The sequence below is a fragment of the Rana temporaria genome, chromosome 2 (assembly GCF_905171775.1).
Source record: "Rana temporaria chromosome 2, aRanTem1.1, whole genome shotgun sequence".
NCBI classification, from domain to species: Eukaryota; Metazoa; Chordata; class Amphibia; order Anura; family Ranidae; genus Rana; species Rana temporaria.
Window position 1 is genome coordinate 249754140 of NC_053490.1, and position 25595 is coordinate 249779734.

Here is a 25595-nt window from a genome sequence, read left to right on the forward strand (position 1 = left end):
TTATGGCCTCTGCAGCTTTGAGTTTCCCACCTCTGACATATGACTTGAACCATTCTAATGATGGAAAAATTATTCATAACGCATGCCAGTAATATTGTATTTAATATTGTATTCCCCTCCCTTTAGATTGTAAGGCTTCCAGATTCCAATAAGCCCCCCTACCCACAGACCCCCACAACCACCTTTTTAGCTGCTCATTTAATTGTAGAATGTACTGACTGTCGGATGCGCAACTCCAAAAGCTCAAAAGAAGTTTAGCTGTAAAGTGCTTGTTCATGAGTTTTCTAGGCTCACATCCAACGCTCCGTATGTCCTACCATCTGGCTGACCCGATTCTATCCAATCTATTTAGCTTGCTTTACGGGCAAAAAAAATGCATACATATGTTGCATTGTCCAGCTGTATTGTTGCTCTGGATATAAGTAAAAATAATGCTTTCCACAATCTCCAGTCCTTCTTCTAAGGAATATATATCCATGGTTGAAAAACTTTAGTCATAGACTACTGCAAATCATAGGCATGGCTAGCAAAATGTATATAGATACTACATGGAGCTGATCTACTCTCTCTTTAGATGCAGATAAGTGTCAGATTATCTTGATAATGATGTTATGCCCCAAGTTTGTATACCCCAATTTGAACTCTTCGGCTTACTCAACCAAGGTAAGTAAAAAGACTTCAGATCATGACTGGTTTAATTTTGGCACGATTCTGATACCTCATAACGGCTGTAGTAACAATATATTTGTTGTATCTTGTGATAAAAAAAATCTATGTTAAATAATTTTTATTTAGTGAAGTAAATGCTGCAATATACAAGCTAATAAATACAAACCATTCTTCTAAAAGGTGTTTACGGATTCCCTATATCTATTGCATAAATGTATTGATTTGTCTCCGCCTATAATTAGCTAGCCTATTAAGATTCTGATAAGCACAATAATGTAAAGTTAGTTATGAAAATACACACACTGCTGCTAGTAAAAACAATATATTTCATTTATTTCCCAAGAAATTAGGAATATACTAACATCACACACTAACAGCAGAGTATATATACAAAAGAACTTTAAAAATACTTATCACACATGGTTTCATCGGCTGGGTTCTGGATGGTAAAAGGGAACGAGCCAAAAGGCTCACATGAGCAGGCCAGGAACAAAAAGGGGACAAGGCGACTCTTATTCTTCTGCGTGTGCTTGTAACATTCATTCCTCTCACCCATAACCACCCTCACTTGCCTCCTTGTTCAATCAGATATTGCCAAGATAGTCCTCCTCTCTTTGAAGCTTGTATCACACCAGGTGGGCTGGAGACAAGCCCTTTTGCTATGCAGAATCTAATATGCTACAAAGCTTTGAATGTAAATTCCAGAACTATCATCTTAAACCATGTTGCCTTCCACATGTTTTTTTCCCCCTCCCTTGTTGATGGATTTAGTCACAATGCTTTCCCCGTACAATTTGTATACTAAAATTATTGTCATTTTAAATGAAAGCTTCACTTATGACAAAAAAAACTCAAAGTGTAGGTTACCTGAAGAAAGAAAAGATGCTGGGTTATTTCTTGAAAAAGTTCATCAGTTACATTTTCAGGGTAGAATTTAGCCATAAAACGAAACCTTATGGGATCTTCCTTGGGGACTTGGTGCTGTAAAATCTGCAAGTTGAAATAAAGTAAAGTGAAATTACTGGACTTAATCATATTTCCATAAAATGATGTGGAAATGATCTAAGTTTCTTAAGTCGGACAGCTTAAAGGTATACTTTGCCATAACAAAATAATATTTTGCTTGCACCACTTTTTATTAGAGTGTCTTTTTTATTTAAACTTTTTCTCATCCTCTTCCATCTCAGTGCAGCTCATCTCCGGCACCCTCTTGGTAGTCAATTCCTGTCTAAACACACTTGCTATGGCTACATTGTATTTCTTAGGATTCATTTTCTGATGGTGACAACAGTGGACCATGCCTGTTGAAATGGGGCTTGCTGTCTCCATACAAGGCCCTGTGACACATTGACAGCGCATAACTAGGAGACAAGAACAAGGTGTTTTTCCCATTTAACAGGAAGTGCTGGAGACTTTCATGACAGAATCATCAGGTATTATTTTAATGAAAGCTGCAGATTTAAAGAAAATTAAAGATATTCTGAAATGATATATTAAAGCTCATATTAGATTTTAGTAATTGAGTTTACATATACTATAACCTTCTCTTGCATTCTTATGTAAAGACTATGATCTAAGCTTCTACATAAAAAAAAAAATAAACAGCAAAATGTTTAAAGCTAGCTATTAGAGTGGATTTAAAGCGGTAGTAAACCGCTAAAGAGAAAAAAAAACAGCAAGACAATGGCATAATGTGCTAGTATGAATAACATAGGGATATGACGTATATGGCGTCCTGGACTTTCAGGGGGGACATCTGAATGATTCCTGCAGCTACAGGCATCATTCAGATATCATTCTTTGCAGCTGGCGATTCTGTGCACGATAAGAATGATCATAGCGGCAGTTCCACGGCTTTATTGTTTTTATGGACGACGGGAGGGGACGTACTCCTCCTCACGCCGCCATCCAATGCTTCTCTGGGCTCTCCCGTGCCATCGGGGGCCCAGAGAACGAATCGGCCGGTGCTGGATGACGACGATAGAGATTTCCGGTCACCAGTCATCTCTATGACCGACGTCATGCCCGGGATCCCGGATGTAAACAAAGCCGAAAACGCGGCTGTCAGCATGAGATCGTAAAATTTTTTTTCTCGATCTCATGCTTTTCAGCATGGAGGAGAGATGTGGGGTCTTATTAACCCTGCATCTCTCCATAAAGAGGACCTGTCACGATAGATTCCTATTACAAGGGATGTTTACATTCCTTGTAATAGGAATAAAAGTGATCAAAAAAATGTAAAAAATTTAAAAAGTGTAAAAATTAAAAAAAAAAATATATTTTTTTTTTAAAAAAACCCCTGTCCCCGATAGCTCTTGCTCAGAAGCTCAGAAGCGAACACACACACAAGTCCTGCCCACATATGTAAACGCTGTTCAAACCACACATGTGAGGTATCAACGCATGCGTCACGTTACAATTCTAGCACTAGACCTCCTCTGTAACTCTAAACTGGTAACCTGTAAAAAAAATTAAAGCGTCGCCTATGGAGATTTTTTGCTAGAAAATTACTTAGAACCCCCGAACATTATTAAAAAAAATTCTAACACTCTAGAGAATAAAATGGCGGTCGTTGCAATACTTTGTCACACCATATTTGCGCAGCGGTCTTACAAGCACACTTTTTTGTGGAAAAAATATACTTTTTGTTGAAAAATAAGACAACAGTAAAGTTAGCCCAATTTATTTTTATATTGTGAAAGATAATATAACGCAGAGTAAATTGATATCCAACATGTCACGCTTCAAAATATCGCCCGCTCGTGGAATGGTCACAAACTTTTACCCTTAAAAATCTCCATAGGCAACGTTTAAAAAATTCTAAAGGTTGCATGTTTTAAGTTACAGAGGAGGTATAGGGCTAGAATTATTTCTCTCGCGCTACCATTTGCAATGATACCTCACATGTGTGGTTTGAACACTGTTTTCAAATGCGGGCGCCATACCTCCCAACTTTTTGACATAGGAATGAGGGACACCTATTAGAAAAAGTATGTAGGCATAGAACACACCCCCTTAGAGGGGAATTATACAAAACAATTGACCACTACTTTTCCTTTTATATTGGCTTTTGAAATTTAGAAATGCATCAATTTAGAAATTGGATGAAAGGTTTAGCTCTGGGAAACACTTTTTGAAAGATAAAAAGTGCATTTTATATACAACTATATAGATCAGACCAAAATGAGGGACAAATGAGGAAGAAAGAGGCACAGAGGGACTTTGTTCCAAATCAGTGACAGTCCCTCTAAATCAGGGACAGTTGGGAGCTATGGGTCACTGCTCATGTATGCAAGTGTCCCATGTGTCCGCCATAATGTTGCCGTCACGAAAAAAATCACAGATCGCCGCCATAACAAGTAAAAAATAAAAAAAATTCATAAAACTACCCCCTATTTTGTAGACGCTATAAAATTTTCGCAAACCAATCAACATACACTTATTGCCATTTTTTTTTACCAACAATATGTAGAAGAATACGTATCGGCCTAAACTGAGAAGAATTATTTAAAAAAAAAATGGGGATATTTATTATAGCAAAAAATACAAAATATTGCTTTTTTTTCAAAATTGTCGCTCTATTTTTCTTTATAGCGCAAAAAATAAAAAAAGCAGAGGTGATCAAATGCCACCAAAAGAAAGCTCTATTTGTGGGGAAAAAAAGGACGTCAATTTTGTTTGGGAGCCACATCGCACGACGCACAATTGTCAGTTAAAGCGACAGTGCCAAATCACAAAAAGTGCTTTGGGCCAGCCAAATGGTCCAGGGCTGAAGTGGTTAAATATGAGATCTGGGTCAAAAAGCCCTCAGATCTCATATTTGGACTAAAATTCAATAAAAGATTAAAAAAAATGTCATTTGAAAAAAAATGTCCCTTTAAGAGCTTCCGCCCTGCTATGGCATTGAGACGGGTGGGGGCCATCTTTCCCTCACTCGTATCCATACCCAGGAAGGAGAAGGACCCTATTGCCTCCGCAGCTACCGGTGGCTCCGGTAAGCGGCGGAGGGCACGGGAGAGCGGTGGGAGGGGGGCAGACTGTATGGGCAGACTGTATGGTTACAATACAATTCAATACAGGAGGATTTGGAGAGACCTGCCCATTACAGCTTACATTCTAGGAGAGAATGGGGTTTAATTACTAATGCTGAAGAGTGCAAAATTAGGCTCACTTCTGCAGAGCAACCAATCAGCTTATAACCTCAGCTTGTTCAATTAAGCTTTGGCATTAAAACTTGAAAGCTGTTTGGTTTCTATGCAGAAATTAGACAGATCTTGCACTCTCCAGCTTTAGTAAATAAACCACAGTGTCTAATTGCACATTAATGCGTGATATTGCACCACAGACAGCTTTATGACCTCAACTGTCAAGAACCGCAATCTTTGCAAAATTTGGGCATACAGTATAATGTAATATTATACTTTTAGCAATCATGGGGAAAATGTTTTATTTTGGGCGTTTAAATTCACCAACCAATAATAGGCAAATGACTGATAATGTATGCATCTAGTCAGACACAGTACAAAGTTCAGAAAATGTAAATGATGTGATAAGCTACCATAAAAGCAGCAGCAAATACCAGACATCTAACAACGATAACTGAAGCCTCGTAGACACGACCGAGAAACTCGACGGGCGAAACACATAGTTTTCCTCATCGAGTTCCTTATTAGGCTGTCGAGGAACTCGACAAGCCAAGTTTTTCCATTCCCGTCAAGGAAATAGAGAACATGCTCTCTTTTTGGCTCGTCGAGTTTCTCGACAGTTTCCTCGACGAAAATGTACACACGACCAGTTTCCTCGGCAAAAAAATATCTCCCAGCAAGTTTCTTGCTGGTTTTTGCCAAAAAACTTGGTCGTGTGTACGAGTACGAGCAATACTAATGACTTTGTATATGCATAATGAAAATCATGTAATTGAATGACTTACATAACAAATACTCATTCAGGAACATTCTACAAGGATCTGAAATGTAACTCAATTGGGCCTATTCAGTAAGGTAGTGCAAGTAGTGCAAGTATAAAATGCAATGTGCAGTAACACACAGCATAGTTTTTGGTTATAAAAGATAAATAATGATTGAGGACAAAGGTGTATGGAGATCATTCCGCTGGTGAAATTACTGATGCAAAGTAGCAGAGCTGTAAAAAAAAGGAAGTAAACTAGAACATAAACGTCAGAGTGAGCCAACAAGTATTTGGAACCGTTAGCCAGGAGGCTAAAAAGCCTTATGTTGTGCTCAAAGTACCCACTGTGAAGGTAAAGTCAATAAAGAAAAAACTTAAAACAGCCTTTTTCAACTAGGGTTCCTCCCGAGGCTAGGCAGTAGAAGGTAGAGAGGGAGGATGAAAAGTGATGAGAAGGTTGGTGGAAGCTGTTCCAGTTTGATCTAAATGCATATCAAAATGCTCCACTGTTTTTTGGGTTCTGTGGTGCTAATGCATTTTTTATGCTAAGGTTTTCCTGGCTAAGCATATTAATTTTCTTGTTACTGGGACTATATTGATTCCAAATGGAGCATTGAGGTTTAATGTTGCTCTACCTCTCCAATCTAAGTACTGTGTGATGTCTTATCCAGTTGTGCCAAGATAGTAGTAACTTACAGTCTCAGTAGAATTAGCAGACAGTGACTCAATCTAAATAATGTGTTGCAAATCATAGACAACTTGAATCCAAAGCATAAAGGGTTTGTAAAGGTAAAAAATGTTTTCCCTAAATAGCTTCCTTTACCTTAGTGCAGTCCTCCTTCACTTACCTCTTCCTTCGATTTTGCTTTTAAATGTCCTTATTTCTTCTGAGAAATCCTCACTTCCTGTTCTTCTGTCTGTAACTACATGCAGTAATGTGAGGCTTTCTCCCTGGTGTGGAGAAAGCCTCTTGAGGGGGGAGGGGGCGAGCAGGAGTGTCAGAACACTCTCTACTTTGCAGATTGAGAAAGGATCTGTGTGTTAGTGGGCGTCCTGACACTCCTGCTTGCCCCCTCCCTCCTCAAGAGGCTTTCTCCACACCAGGGAGAAAGCCTCGCATTACGGTGTGTAGTTACAGACAGAAGAACAGGAAGTGAGGATTTCTCAGAAGAAATAAGGACATTTAAAAGCAAAATCGAAGGATGAGGTAAGTGAAGGAGGACTGCACTAAGGTAAAGGAAGCTATTTAGGGAAAACATTTTTTACCTTTACAACTAGGGATGAGCCGAACACCCCCCTGTTCGGTTCGCACCAGAACTTGCGAACACACCACATGTTCGTGTGAACTTTAGAACCCTATTAAAGTCTATGGGACTCGAACGTTTGAAATCTAAAGTGCTAATTTTAAAGGCTAATATGCAAGTTATTGTCCTAAAAAGTGTTTGGGGACCTGGGTCCTGTCCCAGGGGACATGTATCAATGCAAAAAAAAGTTTTAAAACGACTGTTTTTTCGGGAGCAGTGAATTTCATAATGCTAAAAGTGAAACAATAAAAGTGAAATATTCCTTTAAATTTCGTACCTGGGGGGGGGGGTGTAAAGTTAGCATTTGAAATAGTGCATGTTTCCCATACTTAGAACTGTCTCTGCACAAAGTGTCATTTCTGAAAGAAATTGCGGCTATAATGAATTGTCGGCTTTGGCAATTCAGAGCGAATTCATTCATAAAAAAAAAATAAAAAATAGCGTGGGGGTCCCCCCAAATTCAATTACCAGGCCCTTCAGGTCTGGAATGGATATTAAGGGGAACCCCGTCGTCAATTTAAAAAAAAAATTACGTGGGGTTCCCCCCAAATATCAATTCCAGACCCTTCAGGTCTGGTGTGGATTTTAAGGGGAACTCCACCCCAAATTTAAAAAAAAATGGCGTGGAGTTCCCCCAAAAATCCACACCAGACCCCTTATCCGAGCACGTTAACCTGGCCGGCTGCAGAAAAGAGGGGGGGACAGAGTTGCCCCCCTCTCCTGAAGCGTACCAGGCCACACACACACACCGTAGAAAAAAGTCCTTTATTAATAAAAAATAAATAAAAAAATCCAGAGGTGGTAATCCACTCGTCCCCGGCTTCCTGCTCCAACGTTGTCTGTATCCAGCAACGGGTGATCTCCGGTCCAGCGATGAGAAGATCCATCCATCCAGAGCGCAGCATCGACAACCTCCTCTCTCCGCTGGACACAGCCCAGCGGAATGACGCGGGTGAAGCTTTGACATTTCTTATATAGGGGAGGCGGGGCCACCTGTCACGTGACCCCGCACCCTCTGACGCACCCTCTGCTACGTCACTGGGGAAGCCCAGTGTTCCCCCTTGCGTCAAAGGGGGCTGGGTCACGTGACGGGTGGCCCGCCTCCCCTATATAAGAAATGTCACAGCTTCACCAGCGTCATTCTGCTGGGCTGTGTCCGGCGGAGAGAGGCGGCCTCCGATGCTGTGCTTTGGAGCTTTGGATGCCGGAAGATCTTCTCATCGCTGGACCGGAGAGGAGATCACCCGTCGATGGATACAGACAACGTTGGAGCAGGAAGCCGGACCGAGAGTGGATTACCACCGCTGGATTTTTTTCTTTTTTTTTATTAATAAAGGACTTTTTTCTATGGTGTGTGTGTTTTTTTTTTAACTATTTACACTTCCTTCGTGAAATTGTAGGGGTACAATTTCCAATTCACATAGGGGGGGCAGGATCTGGGGGTCCCCTTTGTTAAAGGGGTCTTCCAGTTTCTGATAAGCCCCCCGCCCGCAGACCCCCACAACCACCGGGCAAGGGTTGTGGGAATGAGGCCCTTGTCCCCATCAACATGGGGACATCCTCCCCATGTTGAGGGCATGTGGCTTGGTACGGTTCAGGAGAGGGGGGGCCGCACTCTGTCCTGTTCATATACATTTTAGCAGTGGATCACGGAAGCCATTAACGCTATATTTTTTCTGTTTACAAACTTTTTTATTCGACAAATGCAAAGGGTGGCACATAAGATAACATACTGCAAAATGTTGTGGAAATGTTATTAAGATGTATTCAATATGTGTTGTCACAATGTTAGTTCTACTGCGCTCTAAAGAGCGAGCCGGAGCGAACCAACACTGGTGAAGACCCATTGGTAGTATAAAGCTTCCTGTGGCTGTAGAGAAGTGTTTGCGGAGTGAGGATATGTGCGCCAGCGAGGGCCCCTATGTTATGCACAGACGTTCGTTTGGGGGGGGGGATATGTTCACTCCGCGAGGACATTATTAGTTTGATCTGCCTTTGTGGAGGGATGTTGTGTCTTTTTATGTGTCTGATCAGAACGTGGAGGGACCATGACATGTCCCTGCAGATAGTCTCCCATAAACAGGAATGGTAGTAAAATCTATGCGTTGTTCTCTAAACAATGCAGAATAAGGATTTGCGCCAATGGTAAAAACGGGAGTGTGTGCATGTGTTTGGTCAGGACAGCTTTCACAAACTCTTAGGCCAATCTCACTACATGTGAGTTTCTTTGTCTAGCTATAGAGCACAGTTTAACAGGTACAGAGGGCGGAAAATCGTACACCTGCACAGACACACCCATGCACTCCTATAGTTCTATTGGTTGAGTTGTATAACACCTCCTGTTTGAAGGAATGCCTGGGCTTGCTTGGCTGATTGTGAAGCCACCAAGCCTCTATTGTTATCCCTGTTCAAAGTCCTATAAATAAACTGAACTCCCAGAGCAACCCAGGACTGTCTGAGGAGTTTGGAATGTGATTACAGCGGCTATATCTGTTTTACTTGGGAAGCATTGGTGCACTCGGAATGCATTATACAAATGAGCTTAAAAGTGCACGTATTAGCGCAAGAGAAATTGATTACGCATAGCGTATATTGCTTGTTCCCTAACAAATATCATCATAAAATCCTAACGTACATGAATGTAGGAATAGTAGAACAAAGAAATAACTGTACAATAATTGACACTTTTAGAAAGAACAGTGCAAAAAGATTGAATGTTACTTGAGGAGAAAAAAACAATCAACTTTGACATGAGGTTGGTGATGGAATTCTGCATAGCCTACAAGGAGCACTCAAACACTGTGTAATGATTGAGCCAGGGGGACATTTTATGTCATAATAATACATAGTACAGTAAGGCCCCGTAGACACGAGAGGATCTATCCGCTGGTATTTATCCGCAGATCAGATCATGCTAAGAAATCCATCCGCTGGAATCCTGTCCATCGGATTGATGGACAGACTCCACCGTACAGACTCACCGGATCAATCCGTCCGATTCCCTCCCTCGCTCCCTCCCTAATGATTCGACGTAATGTTTCGACGCATGCGTGGAAGTCTTTATCTTACAGCGTCGCGCACGTCGCCACGTCACCGCGGATGTATTCCGCGCGGATTTCGATCTGATGGTTAGTACAACCATCAGACCCAAATCCGCCAGAGGATTTATCCGTGGATAATTCTCTCGTGTGTACTAGGCCTTAAGAGTGTGAAAAATCTTTTTAACTCTGCTTATGGAGTCTATTCTGAGTTTAATTTGGGAGAGGTATGTATTGAGTTTTCTAATGTAGAGCGATCACTCAATGGATGGCAACACAATTCAGTGTGAATTTGTCTCATTTGTTATGTGGTAATCTCTGTGATTGGAGCAAATAAAAGACAATGAGAAGGAATAAGGGAAAGTCGAGCATCTGCCATTTTGGAGGCAAAGGTGTCAAGCTTTCTCCAAACTGGAGAAACCAGAAGAGTGGCAACCCCTAAAATATAGTGGTGACACCGTGGGGAAAATAGAATGAATTTTAATTGGGGTGTGATACTATTGTGTATGGAGTTTTAAAGCCGTTTCCTGATATTAAGGCTGCTTTTACATTGGGCAGTGGAGCCGCGGTGATGGTATAGCCGCGCTATTTGTAGCGCCGCTATACGGTCGTATTTACCGCGATATTTGGGCGATAGCGGTGCGGTATTAACCCCCGCTAGTGGCCGAAAAAGGGTTAATACCGCCCGCAATGCGCCTCTGCAGAGGCGCATTGCTGGCGGTATTACCGCGGTTTCCCATTGATTTCAATGGGAAGGCGCGGAATAGGAGCGGTAAACACCCCGCTCCTATACCGCTCCAAAGATGCGGCTAGCAGGACTTTTGGAGCGGTCCTGCTACCGCACCGCTTCAGTGTGAAAGCCTTCGGGCTTTCACATTGAATCCTGCAGGGCATGATTTTTTCATGCGGTATAGCAGCGCTATTTTTAGCGCTGTACCGCATGAAAACCGCCTCAATGTGAAAGGGGCCTAAGAGACCTTGTACATTTCTTCAAGTTATTTGGAGAGTAAATTGGAGAGTGAGACTCCCCTATACCACAGTAGGCCCGGGAGGAAGTAGGGGTGGATTGACTCTGATTCAAATTTTACCCAGGGTACTTTAGAGTTGTGTATATGCCATTGTGCCAATTGTGTGAACGCCATTAAAGCTATTTTATTTATTTTAAGGTCCCTTCATATTACAAATTTTGAGAACGCAGTCTTAAACTGACTTGGACTTATCACTGCGTTCTCACTATCAAGGTGTGCTAAAAAGGTGTGTGAACTGATATTGAGCTCCCTGTCTGTGTTGCTTACTTTTTGATATTGTGCTCTCACAATTCCATTTTAGATAAACAATCTGTCTCTTGCTTTGTGAGCATGTCACAAAGTTTGCTGCCAATTCCACCACGTTTATAAATTCACTACTTGTCATCAATTCTTATTTTTATGTAACCAGTTATAAACTATGTGAATGTAGAGTGGCATTCTAAATCATAAACACTGAAGTTTATGTTCATGTTTGCTAGTCCTAATAGAGAAGTATCTTTTTCCTAGCATCATTTTTTTATGTTTGTGTAATGTATGCATCAGAATGCAGAGAATGACACCATCCCACCATCTGTCAAAGAAGTAAAATCAGCAAGTAGCAAATTACACATACAGGTATAAAGATGATAAATGCAGCTCTGTTCTTCTGTAACATGCCCTAAATCTTATTTCACCAAATGGAGTAACATAAACCATCAAAGCTTTAGTAAGCCCCAGAATATCAGGTGTACTGTAGAGTGCAAATTCAATATTACTGAAGGATCAAGGCAATATTATTTATGTATAAAAGCGACCGCACACTAACTTCTACTAGCCATGCACTAATAAGCTTTTCTAAAATGTCAGATTTGTTCCCTGACTCTGAGGCTTAACTCTTTTTAATAAAATTCCAAAACAAGTGAAGCTGCATGCTACAACTAATACGTCCAACCCTATAATAAATCAAATGTAATGTTCCTGCATAAAAGAGGAAGTAAACCCTGTGGGGAAAACAGTTTTCCCCTTCCCTGCAAAGTAGAGGCATATTGTGCTAGTATGCATCGCATACTAGCACATTATGTGACACTTACCTGCAAACAAAGCACATGTCGTCCCCGCTGCAGGCCGCATCCATGTTTTTCCCTCTTCCTTTCAGGGCCATGGACTCCACAGAAGCTGCCAGTCACAGCACTCGCTCCTGAAGAAACGGCACAGGCGGCCGTTCCTTCAGAGCGCATGCGCCGAAGACATAATTGTTTTAAAGATGGAAGTGTGTATTGAATCAGTGACATGGGCACCAGGCTTAGAGTACTAAGCCAGCTGTCCACAACTTTTCATATGCAGTGGGGCACCCTCCTCTATAAATCAAACATTTATAGCATAGGTGTCACTGGCAGGGGTCAGGTTTGGAGACTAGTAGCCATCTATAGCAGTAGAGAGCCTCCCACTGACCAGCTGGATAAGTACAGAAGCAGGTCACCCTTGTGGATGAGGTTGACTCACCTGAGGTGTGGAGTCTGAGCACTAACCTGTGTTCACTAGAGCTCCTGATCATAGAGATGGGTTTTGCTGCATGTTAGTACTAGATTGCGGTACTCAGGATTGCCCCACCAGGATGTGAGCAAGCTGGGGTGCAGTAGCTGAATAGTCATTAAACAAACTAAAGGTCAGAAACTAGTGGTTGCAGGTTTGGATCAAGCAGAAGTGTAGTCAAGGAACAAGCCAAAGATCAGTAACGATTGGTTGTGAAGATACAGATGACAACAGGAGTGACAAGAGCGAGATATTGTCTGAGAAAGCACAATAATCTGACAAACAGGAAGTGCAAAGGTATGGCTAAAATATGAAGTTCATGAGAGGAGCAAAGGGTTCAAGGTTCATGAGAAACAAGGTTCAAGGCAAGATCAGTCAAGGAATTTTCCAGGGAACTGTAAAGTATCCCAGGTGGCTCAGCAAGAAAAGACATTGCCAGGCACAGCAGAGTTCGCAGGTTCAGACCCGGGTCCTGACAATATGAAGTCATTATCTGTGGACACCCATGCTGTGTGTTCAGGGAAAATGAGGTTGTCCATTTCTGTGTTATTACTGTATATACTAGAAACAGCACCTCAGAATAAGTATAAAGCCACGTACACACGACCGATAGAAAACCGTTCGTGTGTACGAGGCTTTCAGGTTTCTCGTCTGGAAATCTAGCCAGAATCTCGACGAGAAAAATAGAGAACCTGCTCTCTTATTTCTCGTCGAGATTTTTGTTGGCCTGTTTCCCGACGAGAAACCCGAGAGTGTGTATACTTATCTGTCGCCGTGGAAACCCACGCATGCTCGAAATGACTTTGACGCATGCACGGTAGCTACCACGGCATAGGTAGGGTGAAGCAAGATGGCGGTGACGGCATTGAATGTGACGAGCGCATGCTCATCGTACGCGATGACATCACTGCGTTCTTGCTTTTTTAAGAGAACCGCGGTTCTTTTGAAAGGTCAGTGTGTACACTCGGGCGGCAAGAGATTCTTGCCAAGAATCTCGTCAGGGAAAACAACGTTTTTTTCCTGACGAGATTCTTGCCCGTGTGTACGAGGTCTAAGAACCTCAGCAAACTCTCTTCTGACGATTCCAAAAGGCACAGTTTAGGTTCTGAAGTATAGCTTCAGTGTAGCTAGATTGGAAAACAGAGTTAATGGTATCTCCAATGGCAGATCAGTACCTAAATAACCTGTGCATCAAGTCTTTTGAAGTTTGCCCACACCTAACATACTCAGGATTTGGCAAACAACCATATTGAAACAGCCATAAAGGGTTACGAAAGGGTCGATGTAGAATGAAAAGCTAGATCGATTTCAGGAATGACAATAAAGCCACATCAAGCAAAAGTCTTAAGACAACAGACCACTGTTCATCCATAAAGTCTCAAACATCTGTCTCCCACTTTTTCCCTTGAGGTAACTGGCAGAATAGTTTCATACAGAGGTGTGCGCAGCCTATTGCATTAGGGTGTGCACCCCAAAGATCGAACACGTATGCTTTTCTCTCCAGCCGCAGCTATGCTTCAGTTATGAATGAAAACAGTGAGTGGGTGTGTTCACTGTGTTCATTTAGAATAAAAACTGGCCAGTGAATTACATATTGACTAGCCTTTTCCCCCGCTCTCCATCCTGAAACTTCCCTCACAGTAGTTGAGGTGAGAGGAAAGGCAGCACTGCGGGGGAGCAAACACGGGGGAAGTCTAGCACCACACAGTAGGGGGAATCGGCACCACACAGATTGATTAGGGTGTGCCCAGGCACACTTATGGCTTCATATATGGTGGAACTATGACCCTTAGTAGAACCTTACTATCTCAAACAGTGGAGCTTTGTGATGCTGCATAGGATAGGAGCCTAGATAGACAATGCATGTTGATATTGGTTAATGCTCCTGATTCTTCAAGATAAATTCTAACCTTTTTTTCCAGCTTCAACCAGGTATCCATCCCGCTTGCCACAAACTGTAGACCAAAGAACCAAGTTTCTCTCAATGCCAAGTTTCTGCATACTGAATCAAAGAGATCTTTACCCTTCCAGTCCATCTGCAAAAAGAATACTCATGAATTGAATTGCAATAAAAATATAAATATATATATATATATATATATATATATATATATATATATATATATATATATATATATATATATATATATATATATATATATATATATATAAAATAAGAAAATAATTGTATTACTAGGAAAATAATTGTATTACTAGGAAGTTTTACAAATACAAGGCATATCATTATAGTAATTTTAAATGACATGATATTTTCAATATCAATGCACTACAAATGTGATAATCACTGAATTTGTGTTATATTGATAGCTACAAGTTTGTCTGCCACGTGGCAGACATGACTAGTTGTTCATTCATTTACAGTACCCATGGTAACATGGTCCAAGAGGCAGGGTTAGCCTTTAAGGCCTTTGGTTATTGATCTATGATTGGACAATGCTGGGGCGTGGCCTGACAGGCAATGGAGTAGGACGCGTGGAGACAGAGCTCCTCATGATATAGAATCCTGGCTGACAGTCTGCGCTTATATCCTGGGGCCAAAACTGAACTGACACCGGTCGGAAGGTCAGGGGAGTAGAAGGAACATGTCGCCGCCAAAGAAATCATCCTCTGCGGTCGACAAGCTGGCCAAATACAGGCATGACGGCGGAGAAGACCAGGCCAAAGATGGCGCCGGCGGGGAGCAGGGAGAGGACCGCCAGGCTGCTGACACGGCGAAGGTGCTGGAAGCGATCGCTGCGCTGCAGGGCACACTGACTACTAAAATTGACGAAGTCAAAATAGACATCTCACTCATGATTGGACAATGCTTTTCTTGAAACAATGTTTACACTGAATGATTGTATTCTAACGTGCATGGCAAGCATAATAACCCATTCATGTTGAAGAATTTAAGAGGAAATGTGTATGTCTTTGCGAGGGCTGTTATTAGAAATCACAGGGCTCCATACAGCATCCCCCCCCCCCCCAGCCAGAAGTGACTGAGGACATATATTTATCAGTCCCTTTCTTTGCAGCCTCCGTTGCAAAGATGGATGAATTGGAAGCGCTCTGAAGCTACTTGTTCATTCACAAACTGAAGCATAGTAACCACAGTTTACTATGCTTCAGCAAGGAATGGACACATGAGTGATTCAATAAGGAGACACATGAGGAGTCAATAAATTATATATTTACCATCCCATTCGCCCACTCTCCATCCTGAAACATCTCCCTGTGTTCCTGCAGCAGCTGCTGACAAGAGAGGGGGAAGCCAGCAGCACTGCAGGGGAAAGGGGGAAAAAAGGGGACAGCAGATGCAAGGGGTGCCAGAATCACTCCACTGCAGTGCAGCCGTAGGGAGAAGCTGGCAGCATTGCAGGGGAAGGCAGAAGAGGATTGATGTCTGCAATAAGAAAGCACAGCCAGCCCTCCTGCTCAGCAGGTGACTGGGCCCCCCCTTTTAAACTGATGGGGCCCGGGCCCAGTACAGGAGGGCTGGCGTACTGCCTTATCAGTGGCCCTGGTCTTAGCTGTAAATGGCATTGATTCAGCACATCACCCACTGACATTCAGTGATCTTAAAAGGTTTTGTAAACCTTCCTGTTTTTTCACCTTAATGCATCCTATACATTAAAGCGGAGGTTCACCCGTACATAACACTTTTTTCCCTTAGCTTCATGATCATTTTGTCTAGGGGAATCGGCTAGTTGTTTTAAAATATGAGCTGTACTTACCGTTTACGAGATGCATCTTCTCCGCCGCTTCCGGGTATGGGCTGCGGGACTGGGCTTTCCTATTTTGATTGACAGTCTTCCGAGAGGCTTCCGACGGTCGCATCCATCGCGTCACGATTTTCCGAAAGAAGCCGAACGTCGGTGCGCAGGCGCAGTATAGAGCCGCACCGACGTTCGGCTTCTTTCGGCTACTAGTGACGCGATGGATGCGACTGTCGGAAGCCTCTCGGAAGACTGTCAATCAAGAAGGAACGCCCGCTCCCGAAGACCCATACCCAGAAGCGACGGAGAAGATGCATCTCGAAAACGGTAAGTACGGCTCATATTTTAAAACAACTAGCCGATTCCCCTAGACAAAACGAGCAGGAATCTAAGGGGATTGTTTGAAAAAATTGTTTTATGGGTGAACTCCCGCTTTAAGGTGAAAAAACATCTGATAATTAGTGGCCCCCCAGCCCCCCTGTTTTACTTACCTGAGCCCTCGAAAGTCCCGCTTCGAGAATGAGCTGGATCTTTGCCCGGGCTTCTTGGCTCCTCATTGAATAGATTGATAGCAGCGCAGCCATTGGCTCCCGCTGCCGTCAATCAAATCCAGTGACACGGGCAGGGTCGAGTCCGGCATTCGTATCTTTGGATGCAAATGCTGGACTCGGGAGCACGCCCACAAGGTAACCCCCTTTGAAGAGTGCTTCCCAGAGGGGGTTATCTGATACGGGGAAGAGTCGAGACAGCCGCCGAGGGACCCCAGAAGACGGTTTCGGGGCCACTCTGTGCAAAACGAGCTGCACAGTGGAGGTAAAAATCGAACCTTTAATATTCCTTTAAAGCCAAATTCCAATTTAATTGAAAAAATTACTCTTGCATTATCCAGTGCATGTTAAATAGGGATGAGCAAAACTGCCCAGGGTTTGCTGAAGTTCAATGAAGTTTAGATGCCGAACCCAAACCCCATTGAAATCATTGGGAGCTGAATCTCTCAAATTAAAAATGCAATTTTTATGGACTAATAGTCAAGGAAGTGTCAAAAATTGCACAGGGGGTTGGCACTGCCCTGGGGAACATGTACATGTGAAGTGGTGCATCCCCCCAAAATGTAAGGTTGTAACCCCCCCCCCCCCCCCAAAAAATGTGAATCTCCATGCAAAAAAAAATCCATATCAGACCCTTCATACAAGCATACAGCCTGTCTTGCCAGGACCCTGCTCTGTCCCCCCTTCTGAACCATACCATACCAAGTGGCCATGTTTGAGCAATGATGTAACCCCTCCGATCCCCACTCTTTTGCTTACGTAGCCAGGGATTCCTGCCCATGTAAATAAATGGGCTGAGTGAGGTCAGTGGTTGGTAAAGATGCAGTGGGTGTAGGCACCTGCTGCCTCCTTAGCAACCATTGATAGCAGGAAGTGATAGGTGGTGACAACTACACGCCAAGTAAATAATTTAATTAATAAATTAGATATTCAAGCTGCTCCCCTAGAAGAGTGATGTGCTCCTAGTGATATGTGTAAAATATAGGGGGCGCTAATATGTAGTGAAATAGCAGCAAGAGTCAATTGATACAAAACCTTTTAGAGCAACTTCTTCTTAACAAATCAACCAATGTATACGATTCAATAATGAAAAACAAACAATGATAACAAATAAAGTGAAAAGCGAAATTCATACAGCACTGTGTCGCTTTAACTGACAATTGCAAAGTTGTACCCAAACAAAACTGACATCCTTTTTTAACACAAATAGAGCTTTCTTATGGTGGTATTTGATCCCCTTTGCAGTTTTTATTGTTTGAGCTATAAACAAAAAAAGACAGACAATTTTGAAAGAAAAGCAATATTGTTTACTTTTTGCTATAATAAATATTCCAAAAAAAGAAAAAACAAATATCTTCCTCAGTTTATGTATTCTTCTTAATATTTTTGATAAAAAAATTCACATTAAGCGTATATTGATTGGTTTGCGCAAAAGTTATAGCGTCTACAAAACAGGGAATAGATTTATTGCATTTTTTTTTTACTAGTAATGGCGATGATCTGAAATTTTTAGCAGCACTGCGACATTGTGGCAGACAGATTGGACACCTAACTGAAATTTTTTACACTTTTTTGGAACCAGTGGCATTATTACAGTAATCAGTGCTAAAAATATGCTAAAAATATGCACTGTTATTGTACTAATGACACTGGCAGGGAAGGGGTTAACATCAGGGACGATCAAGGGGTTAAACGTGTTCCCTGCAGGTGTTTTCTAACTGTATGGGGGATGGGCTGCCTAAGGAAACACACAGATCCGTCTTCCTGCTTAACAGAAAGACAGGATCTGTGTGATCTCTCCTGTCAGAACGGAGATTTGCCTTGTTTACACAGGCAGATCCTCATTCTGTCACTGTGGGGAATGATCGCAGGTGGCTGGTGTACAGCGAGTCTGCCCCACCAGCTGATTGGCTCCCCCGCTGGCACGCGCGCCCACAAACTAGAGTTCCCGAGCCGGCATACAAGGACGGCGATTCGTGGGAACGAGCCGACCTAACGCAGTAGAATGACTGCGGCTGGATAGCAAGTGGTTAAAGGAGAAGTATTTCCAAAGCTTGTTTGGCTGTACTTCTCCTATGGATCACTAGAGTGCAATTCATTTTGCACTTCTGTGAACCATTTTTAGCAGAGAGCGGGCTAAAGTCAACTCTGCTGACGTCAAAGAAGTCGGCCTAGGAGGCATGTCATCACGAAAATGGAAGTCGGAACGTGCCAGGTTCCTGGACCAATACCAGGCTCAGCCTTTCAGCGGGCCGCTTAGAGCCTGAGGCAGCCACCCCCTGCCCCTCCACAGCTCAGCGCTCCAATGAGCTAGGAGGGGGCAGAGCGGAGAGATGCTGATTGACAGTCTGCAGCTCTCTGCTCGGGGAGCTCTGTGAACCGAGCGATCTGCAGTGTTTGATTGCTCGTTAATTAGTGTAGAGGTGCCAGGGGACAGATGCAACATCAGACCGATGCGCATCCACCTAGGTTAGTATGATTCTGAAAAAAAGCCCAATCCCATACTTCTCTTTTAATGTTAAGGATATAGCCAGCTCTAAGGTAAGGTATTCATCTGAAGATACTGAAGCACGGTGGAAATTACTGAATCATACTATGCATTAACACAATTTTCAAGTCTGATCATGTGCATCATCCCTATAAAACAGGCAAGAGTTTTAATGTCGTTTTTCTTGTGGTATGACACTATACTATTAATCTGGCAAAGAAAGATTAGTGTAATACGAACTATTATCTCCTTTCACTTGTGCTCTAACCTGCCATACCTTCGGGGCCCGGCTACTATAAGAACATCTTTGCATGTTTCAACAGGTTATACTTTATTATGGAATACAGTACAAGCATAAAAACACCTGTATTAGTCATAAAGAGTTGTGGATGTAAACACATCATTGCTACATTAATGTTTTTATTGTGACTGTTGGCATTTTAACTAATTCCTGTGCATCCAACTACTATATCATGCAAAATGTATTGTTTCTTTGTCAAAAGTAACTTGACATAAAGACTAGCTAATTTAAATTGACCATGCGTGAGTCAATCTGGTTGTTTAATCTAAGTCGAATCTAAGTCGAATGCCTAACTTATCAATATACTGAAAACTTAGCCAATGGACTTCTGTGCCCTCTAACAGCGATTTAACCTCCCTGGTGGTATGATTATTTCAGATTTTAGGTGCTGAAAGCGGTACCATTATTTGCATGGAAATTTGGCGTTTTATACTGTAGGCCTGTAATTCTTAGGAATAACTCACTTAAATCTGACCAAACAAGAGTCTAGTAGGCATCCCAGGTATGATTTTTTTTTAAAAACAAAATTATAATATAATAAATAATTATAAATAATTATACCAAACAATAAATATAATTATAATAAAAATTATTCAATAATGTAATCAACTCAAAATCACTGAAATTTGCTCAGTTGCAGAATTGTCGCTGTCATTACTTTAATTTTTTATGATGAATTTCCCCACAAATCGCTATCGCACAATTCTGCAAGTGATTATAATTTATTATCATTGTTTTCTAGCTGCTCTAAAACAATTTTTGACATAAAGGGACACTTTTGGTTGCTATGGACAATCTACAGTTTGCAGGCAGAAAGAACAGTTTTTATTATATAAAGGAACATGTAGACCACTAGGGACAAGGGGGGTGTGTATTTTTTACATACAGTACTGTATTCTTTAAGATTACAGTATACTGTATGTATTGTGTTTATTTACTTTTTTGAATTTGCCACCGTTCTCCGCCCCCGTGCGTTGTAACGTCGCAGGGAACGGAGCTCGGCGGCACACAGGCACTGTGTGAATCGAGCGAGGAGGACACCGCTCGATCACACAGTGGAGAGGCATCGCAGGATCCAGGGACAAGGTAAGTAAACCATGCCTGTGGACACTGCGAGGCAGTCCCGAGTCTGGCTCGGGGTTACCGCTTTTAGTTCTGAAATTCCACCCTGAGCCAGACTCGGGAATACCGCCAGGGGGGTTAAAGTGGTTGTAAACCCAGATGATAAAAAAAAACCTGCAAGACAAAGGCACAATGAGCTACTATTATCATTGCATTCTTGCTCATTATGAAATACTTACCTTAGAACGATGCTGTTACAGTGGTCCCAGCATACCGATGTGACCGTGACATGTCTCCTGGAGTTATTTCCGGGTTTGCGGGCTCCGGCGCTGTGATTGGCTAGACCTACAATGACTTCACTCCCGTGCGGGAGCCGCCGGTAACGGCACAGCAGCTGAAGGAACAGCACGGGCGAGCCGTTTCTTCGGTGCGCATGTGCTGATGACGTTGGCACATGCGTATCTCCTAAACTGTGCAAGTTTAGGAGAAATTCACGGTACCTACAGGTAAGCCTTATTATAGGCTTACCTGTAGGTAAAAGTGGTTATACAGGGTTTACAACCACTTTAAGGTAATCCTAGTGGATTTCTTCTACATCTGGCTGTTATAAAGGCCCCTCCGCCTTCATGTACCACACCTTAGTTGTGCTTTTTTAACTCTAAGTTTCCCTTTACTACATGAATGTAAAAATACAAAAGATAACCATGTAAATACATTATGTCAGAGCAGCTTCAACAGCAGAACTAGAAATGTTCTTTTCTTGTTCATGTGATGTAACATGCATCACCAAGAGCAGGGGGTGTATATAAAAGCCCCATTACTTGCCTGCTTGGCTCTACTGCAGAGGTTGTTGCAACAGAAAGTCCTCCCCTTGTAGTACATAGTTTAAGCCTCAGATCACACTATGAATTGTATGTGAATCGCACAGGAACTGCACCGCATTCCTAGACAGTTCACATGTGATGCAGTGCAGTGGGTTCTGAGTCCATTAAATTGAATGGGCTCAAATCGCACCCGTTTTGGAAACCTTACTACTACCGGATCACATGGTACTTTGGGGTTGATTTACTAAAATGGGAGAGTGCAAAATCGGGTGCAGCTCTGCATAGAAACCAATCAGCTTCTATTCTTTTTGTCAAAGCTTAATTGAACAAGCTGAAGGTAAAAGCCAATTGGCCACCATGCACAGCTGCACCAGATTATACACTATTAACCCCTTTGTACCATGCGATCCGATACCGCCAAACACCTGCATTTGGGGTGTCATTAAGATTGTAGTGACACTCTCTGTGAATCACAAGGGCAGTGCGATTTGAATGCAGTGCGGGAATTGCGCATGGATCGCAGGGTTTTCCGCATCACATTTGTGTAAATCTAGGCTAAATGTAGGTCATTTTACAAAGGGAAGGAAAAAGGATTAAAAAAACAGATTCAAGCAGTGGCAAACAAGTGCATTGAAAAAATATTCATACCCCTTGAAATTTTCCACATTTTGTCATGTTACAACCAGAAACATAAATGTATTTTTTGGGGATTTTATGTGATAGACCAACACAAAGTGGCACATAATTGTTAAGTGGAATGAAAATGAGAAATGGTTTTAAATGTTTTTTACAAATATTTATGTGAAAAGTGTGGCTTTGCAATCACTTTAACCTTTTTCGCTGCCAGGGCTGATTTAGCATTTTATTGGATTTTAGGGTAAACAAATGCAGCAAATTACTCAAATGTTTGGGTAAAATATAAAAGACCAGGTTGCACCAAGTAAATAGATACCCAATATGCAAAGCCTTAAATTTGTGTGAATCTGTGAAATGACAACAAATTTCAGTGCCCCATATTTTCTCTAGGCAACTCTTCAAAAGCACCCTATAGGTCAACAGTTTAGTGTTATGGAGGAGGTCTTGTGCTAGAATTATTGCTGTCATTCTGGCTTGCGTGGAAATAGGTAACATGTGTATTGCAAGCCACGCTTTCATGCGTAGTCGCCCCCAATGCATACATTTATGTTCGTATGTGCATATATGTGGGGGGCCTGAAAAAATTTATTTGGGGGGGTTTATGTGCTTGGACGTAACTTTATTTTTTTGCAATAAAAAAAAAAAAAAATTACCAGACAGGAAGCAGGGGGAATCGATACCTCAGGGGGTGATTAGGGTGGCTGCCTAAACTCTGCCTTTCTCGCCTCCTCTCTTATCCCCACCCCCCCCCTCATCCCACTTATTCCCTCACCTCCCTCTCTATCCTATCCCCCTTTCTTTCACCTTTCTGTCTCTCTCAACCCGCCCAACCCCCCCATTTCTTTCAGCCCCCCCCCCCTTACCCATTCCACCATCTCTCTCCTACTTTCACTCAGTGCCTTACATTATATATATATATATATATATATATATATATATATATATATATATATATATATACACACACACATACACACATGCATATGTGTTTGAGCTTTGGAGTGCACACCCAAATGCAATCGGCTGCGCACACCTATGGCATTCTATTGCAATATTCATATCTTAATCTTATCTTTTTTATTAAAATAACAATTTGAATCAACACAAAATTATTCTTATATTTTATAATTGCAGAATGGCTTGGAACACTATCTATAAGCTATTAACACTGTCACGTCATGGTCTGTCAGCCCAGGTTTACAGTGAACTATCCAGTGGCCGCCGTCCTGCAGTAGCAGCACCCCCCGCTCAACAACATGATTGTCCTGCAGTGGACTTTTGAAAAGTTGGGAGGTATGCCTATTCTGCTTAGTACATCAGGTGTCAACATATCATTTGAATGCAAAGACATGTGTATTCCATTCTGATTGCACACATTGTTGCACTTTATGTACTAAGCAGACTTGAGGTATCCTGGTGTATTTATTGAAAACATTTGAATTCTGCTTAGTACATCAGGTGTGAACAGTTTGACATTTCCACCATATGTGATATTGATGTATTTTAGTACAGGTAAAAAGTAGCGCGTTCTCATTGCCTGCTAGTTTATCATATGAAATACATTTCTTGACAGTGAACTTTCTTTTCCTAGCTCATGCGCAGTTCATTTTTATTTTACTATTTCATTAACGATTAGAAATGTGTGCCTTTTAACAAGAAAAACAAAACAACATGTTGATCAGGCACTGTCCTATCTCAACAAACTTTCCACCACCCAGTGAACTTCTGCACGCCTAGCTCTACCCAGGGAGAGAGATGACTGGGTGACCTTTCTTCTACTTTTGTGTCCCTTCCCTGGTCCTCTTCACCCTCCCTTGCTCCGCTTTTTTTCTCTTTCCTCCCTGTTCTTCCTAATTTCAGATTACTAGATAAGTGGAACCCTCTTGATCATTTAAGGTCTTCCACCTGCGGGCACACATGACCCTGCCATGTGTGCCTTTTCCTGTTTCAATGCCAACGTTTTGATGTTTACTCCCCTGCAATATGGGTGAGCAGTACTATATATACTTCAGTCGTGGTATTGGATTGTCCTATTGAATACATCCTCTGGGATTGTTGTCTTAGTGCTTTTTGTTAGCCATTTTCATGTTGGAGTTTCTATTGATTATGTAGTCAGATGTGTACCTCTAGTGTACCTCTAATGTCTGTGTGTCGTCGCGAAATGAATGATGCGAAAAGCGAACAAATTGACTATGGACATTCGTTTTCATTAGTTTTTTTCGAACCGTCTATGGCCTGCTTAAGTAATTTTTTTACTGTGTCTGTGTCCAGCCCCACCAATAAGACATAGGACTTGGTAAAGAAGAGATGGAAGGGCCAAAACTCCTGTTTTTTTTGTTTTTTGTTGTTTTTCTTTAGCCCTTTACATGTGTGGTCTTTAAAAGAAGAAGACCCATAGTGATAAGTTTTTCTAAAATGTAATGTCATATTATTTGGATATTTAAATCTGCATTTTTCTATTATCACAAGTTGTTTGTTGCTCATGAATGGCCGGCAATATGTGCCCAATTAACACTAACAAAGTTTGAAAACTAACCTCACAACTGAATTCCATTTCAGCTTCCATTGTTATAACCTTAACCTTAAATGTCTTTTGCTGCTTTTTCTTCTTCAGTCCCCGGATGGACATAGCTGATGATGCAGACACTGGATGTATCCTAGGACAGGAAAAATAATACATATTTCAACAGTGTGAAGAACATGAATTCTTGTAAATTCCTGCATGGCAGAACCCAGTTTTACTGAGCTGTACAGCAGTCCCCAGCTTTATTTCTGAACAGATATAGAGCAAGTGGTGTCACCTATCTGACTATTTGTGATCAGAATCACAAATGCTACCTAAGATAGTCTGCATCGCATTTATGTATTTTGTTATTGGGGGTGGTTTTAAATATCATTATTCTAGCAACATGAAATAAAACACATTTCTATTTTAATAATCTAAGGATAGAATACATCAGATAGAAAGCTAAAAAATTACAGTACAAAATCTCCACCGACTGCATCTTTGTACTCTCATCCCCTGACATCATTCTAGTGGGAATGTCGTGCAATGACTCCACTAGACTTGCCTTGTCTCTCATTTATAAACTTCTGCTCACAGACTCCTCTCTCACACCTCTTAAAGGGGTTGTAAAGGTACAATTTGTTTTCCTAAATAGCTTCCTTTACCTTAGTGCAGTCCTCCTTCACTTACCTCATCCTTCCATTTTGCTTTTAAATGTCCTTATTTCTTCTGAGAAATCCTCACTTCCTGTTCTTCTGTCTGTAACTCCACACAGTAATGCAAGGCTTTCTCCCTGGTGTGGAGTGTCGTGCTCGCCCCCTCCCTTGGACTAGGGGAGAGTCAGGACGCTCTCTACGTTGCAGATAGAGAAAGGAGCTGTGTGTTAGTGGCCGTCCTGACACTCCAGTAGTCCAAGGGAGGGGGCGAGCACGACATTCCACACCAGGGACAAAGCCTTGCATTACTGTGTGGAGTTTCTTACAGACAAGAACAGGAAGTGATGATTTTTAGAAGAAATAAGGACATTTAAAAGCAAAATCGAAAAATGAGGTAAG

The 25595-nt window shown here is 41.9% G+C and overlaps 1 protein-coding gene across 1 annotated transcript in view; it reads right to left on the reverse strand.

Moving 5' to 3' along the window:
- The window catches only part of LOC120926631 (merlin-like), an 89445-nt gene that overhangs the window by 47255 nt on the left and 16595 nt on the right, over positions 1–25595 (reverse strand). The window contains exons 2-4 of the mRNA XM_040336753.1: positions 24571–24691; positions 14370–14495; positions 1537–1659 (exon numbers count right to left, since the gene is read on the reverse strand). Coding sequence (XP_040192687.1) covers positions 1537–1659; positions 14370–14495; positions 24571–24663 — 342 coding nt within the window. The 5' untranslated portion in view covers positions 24664–24691. The remainder of the gene's footprint in view (positions 1–1536; positions 1660–14369; positions 14496–24570; positions 24692–25595) is intronic.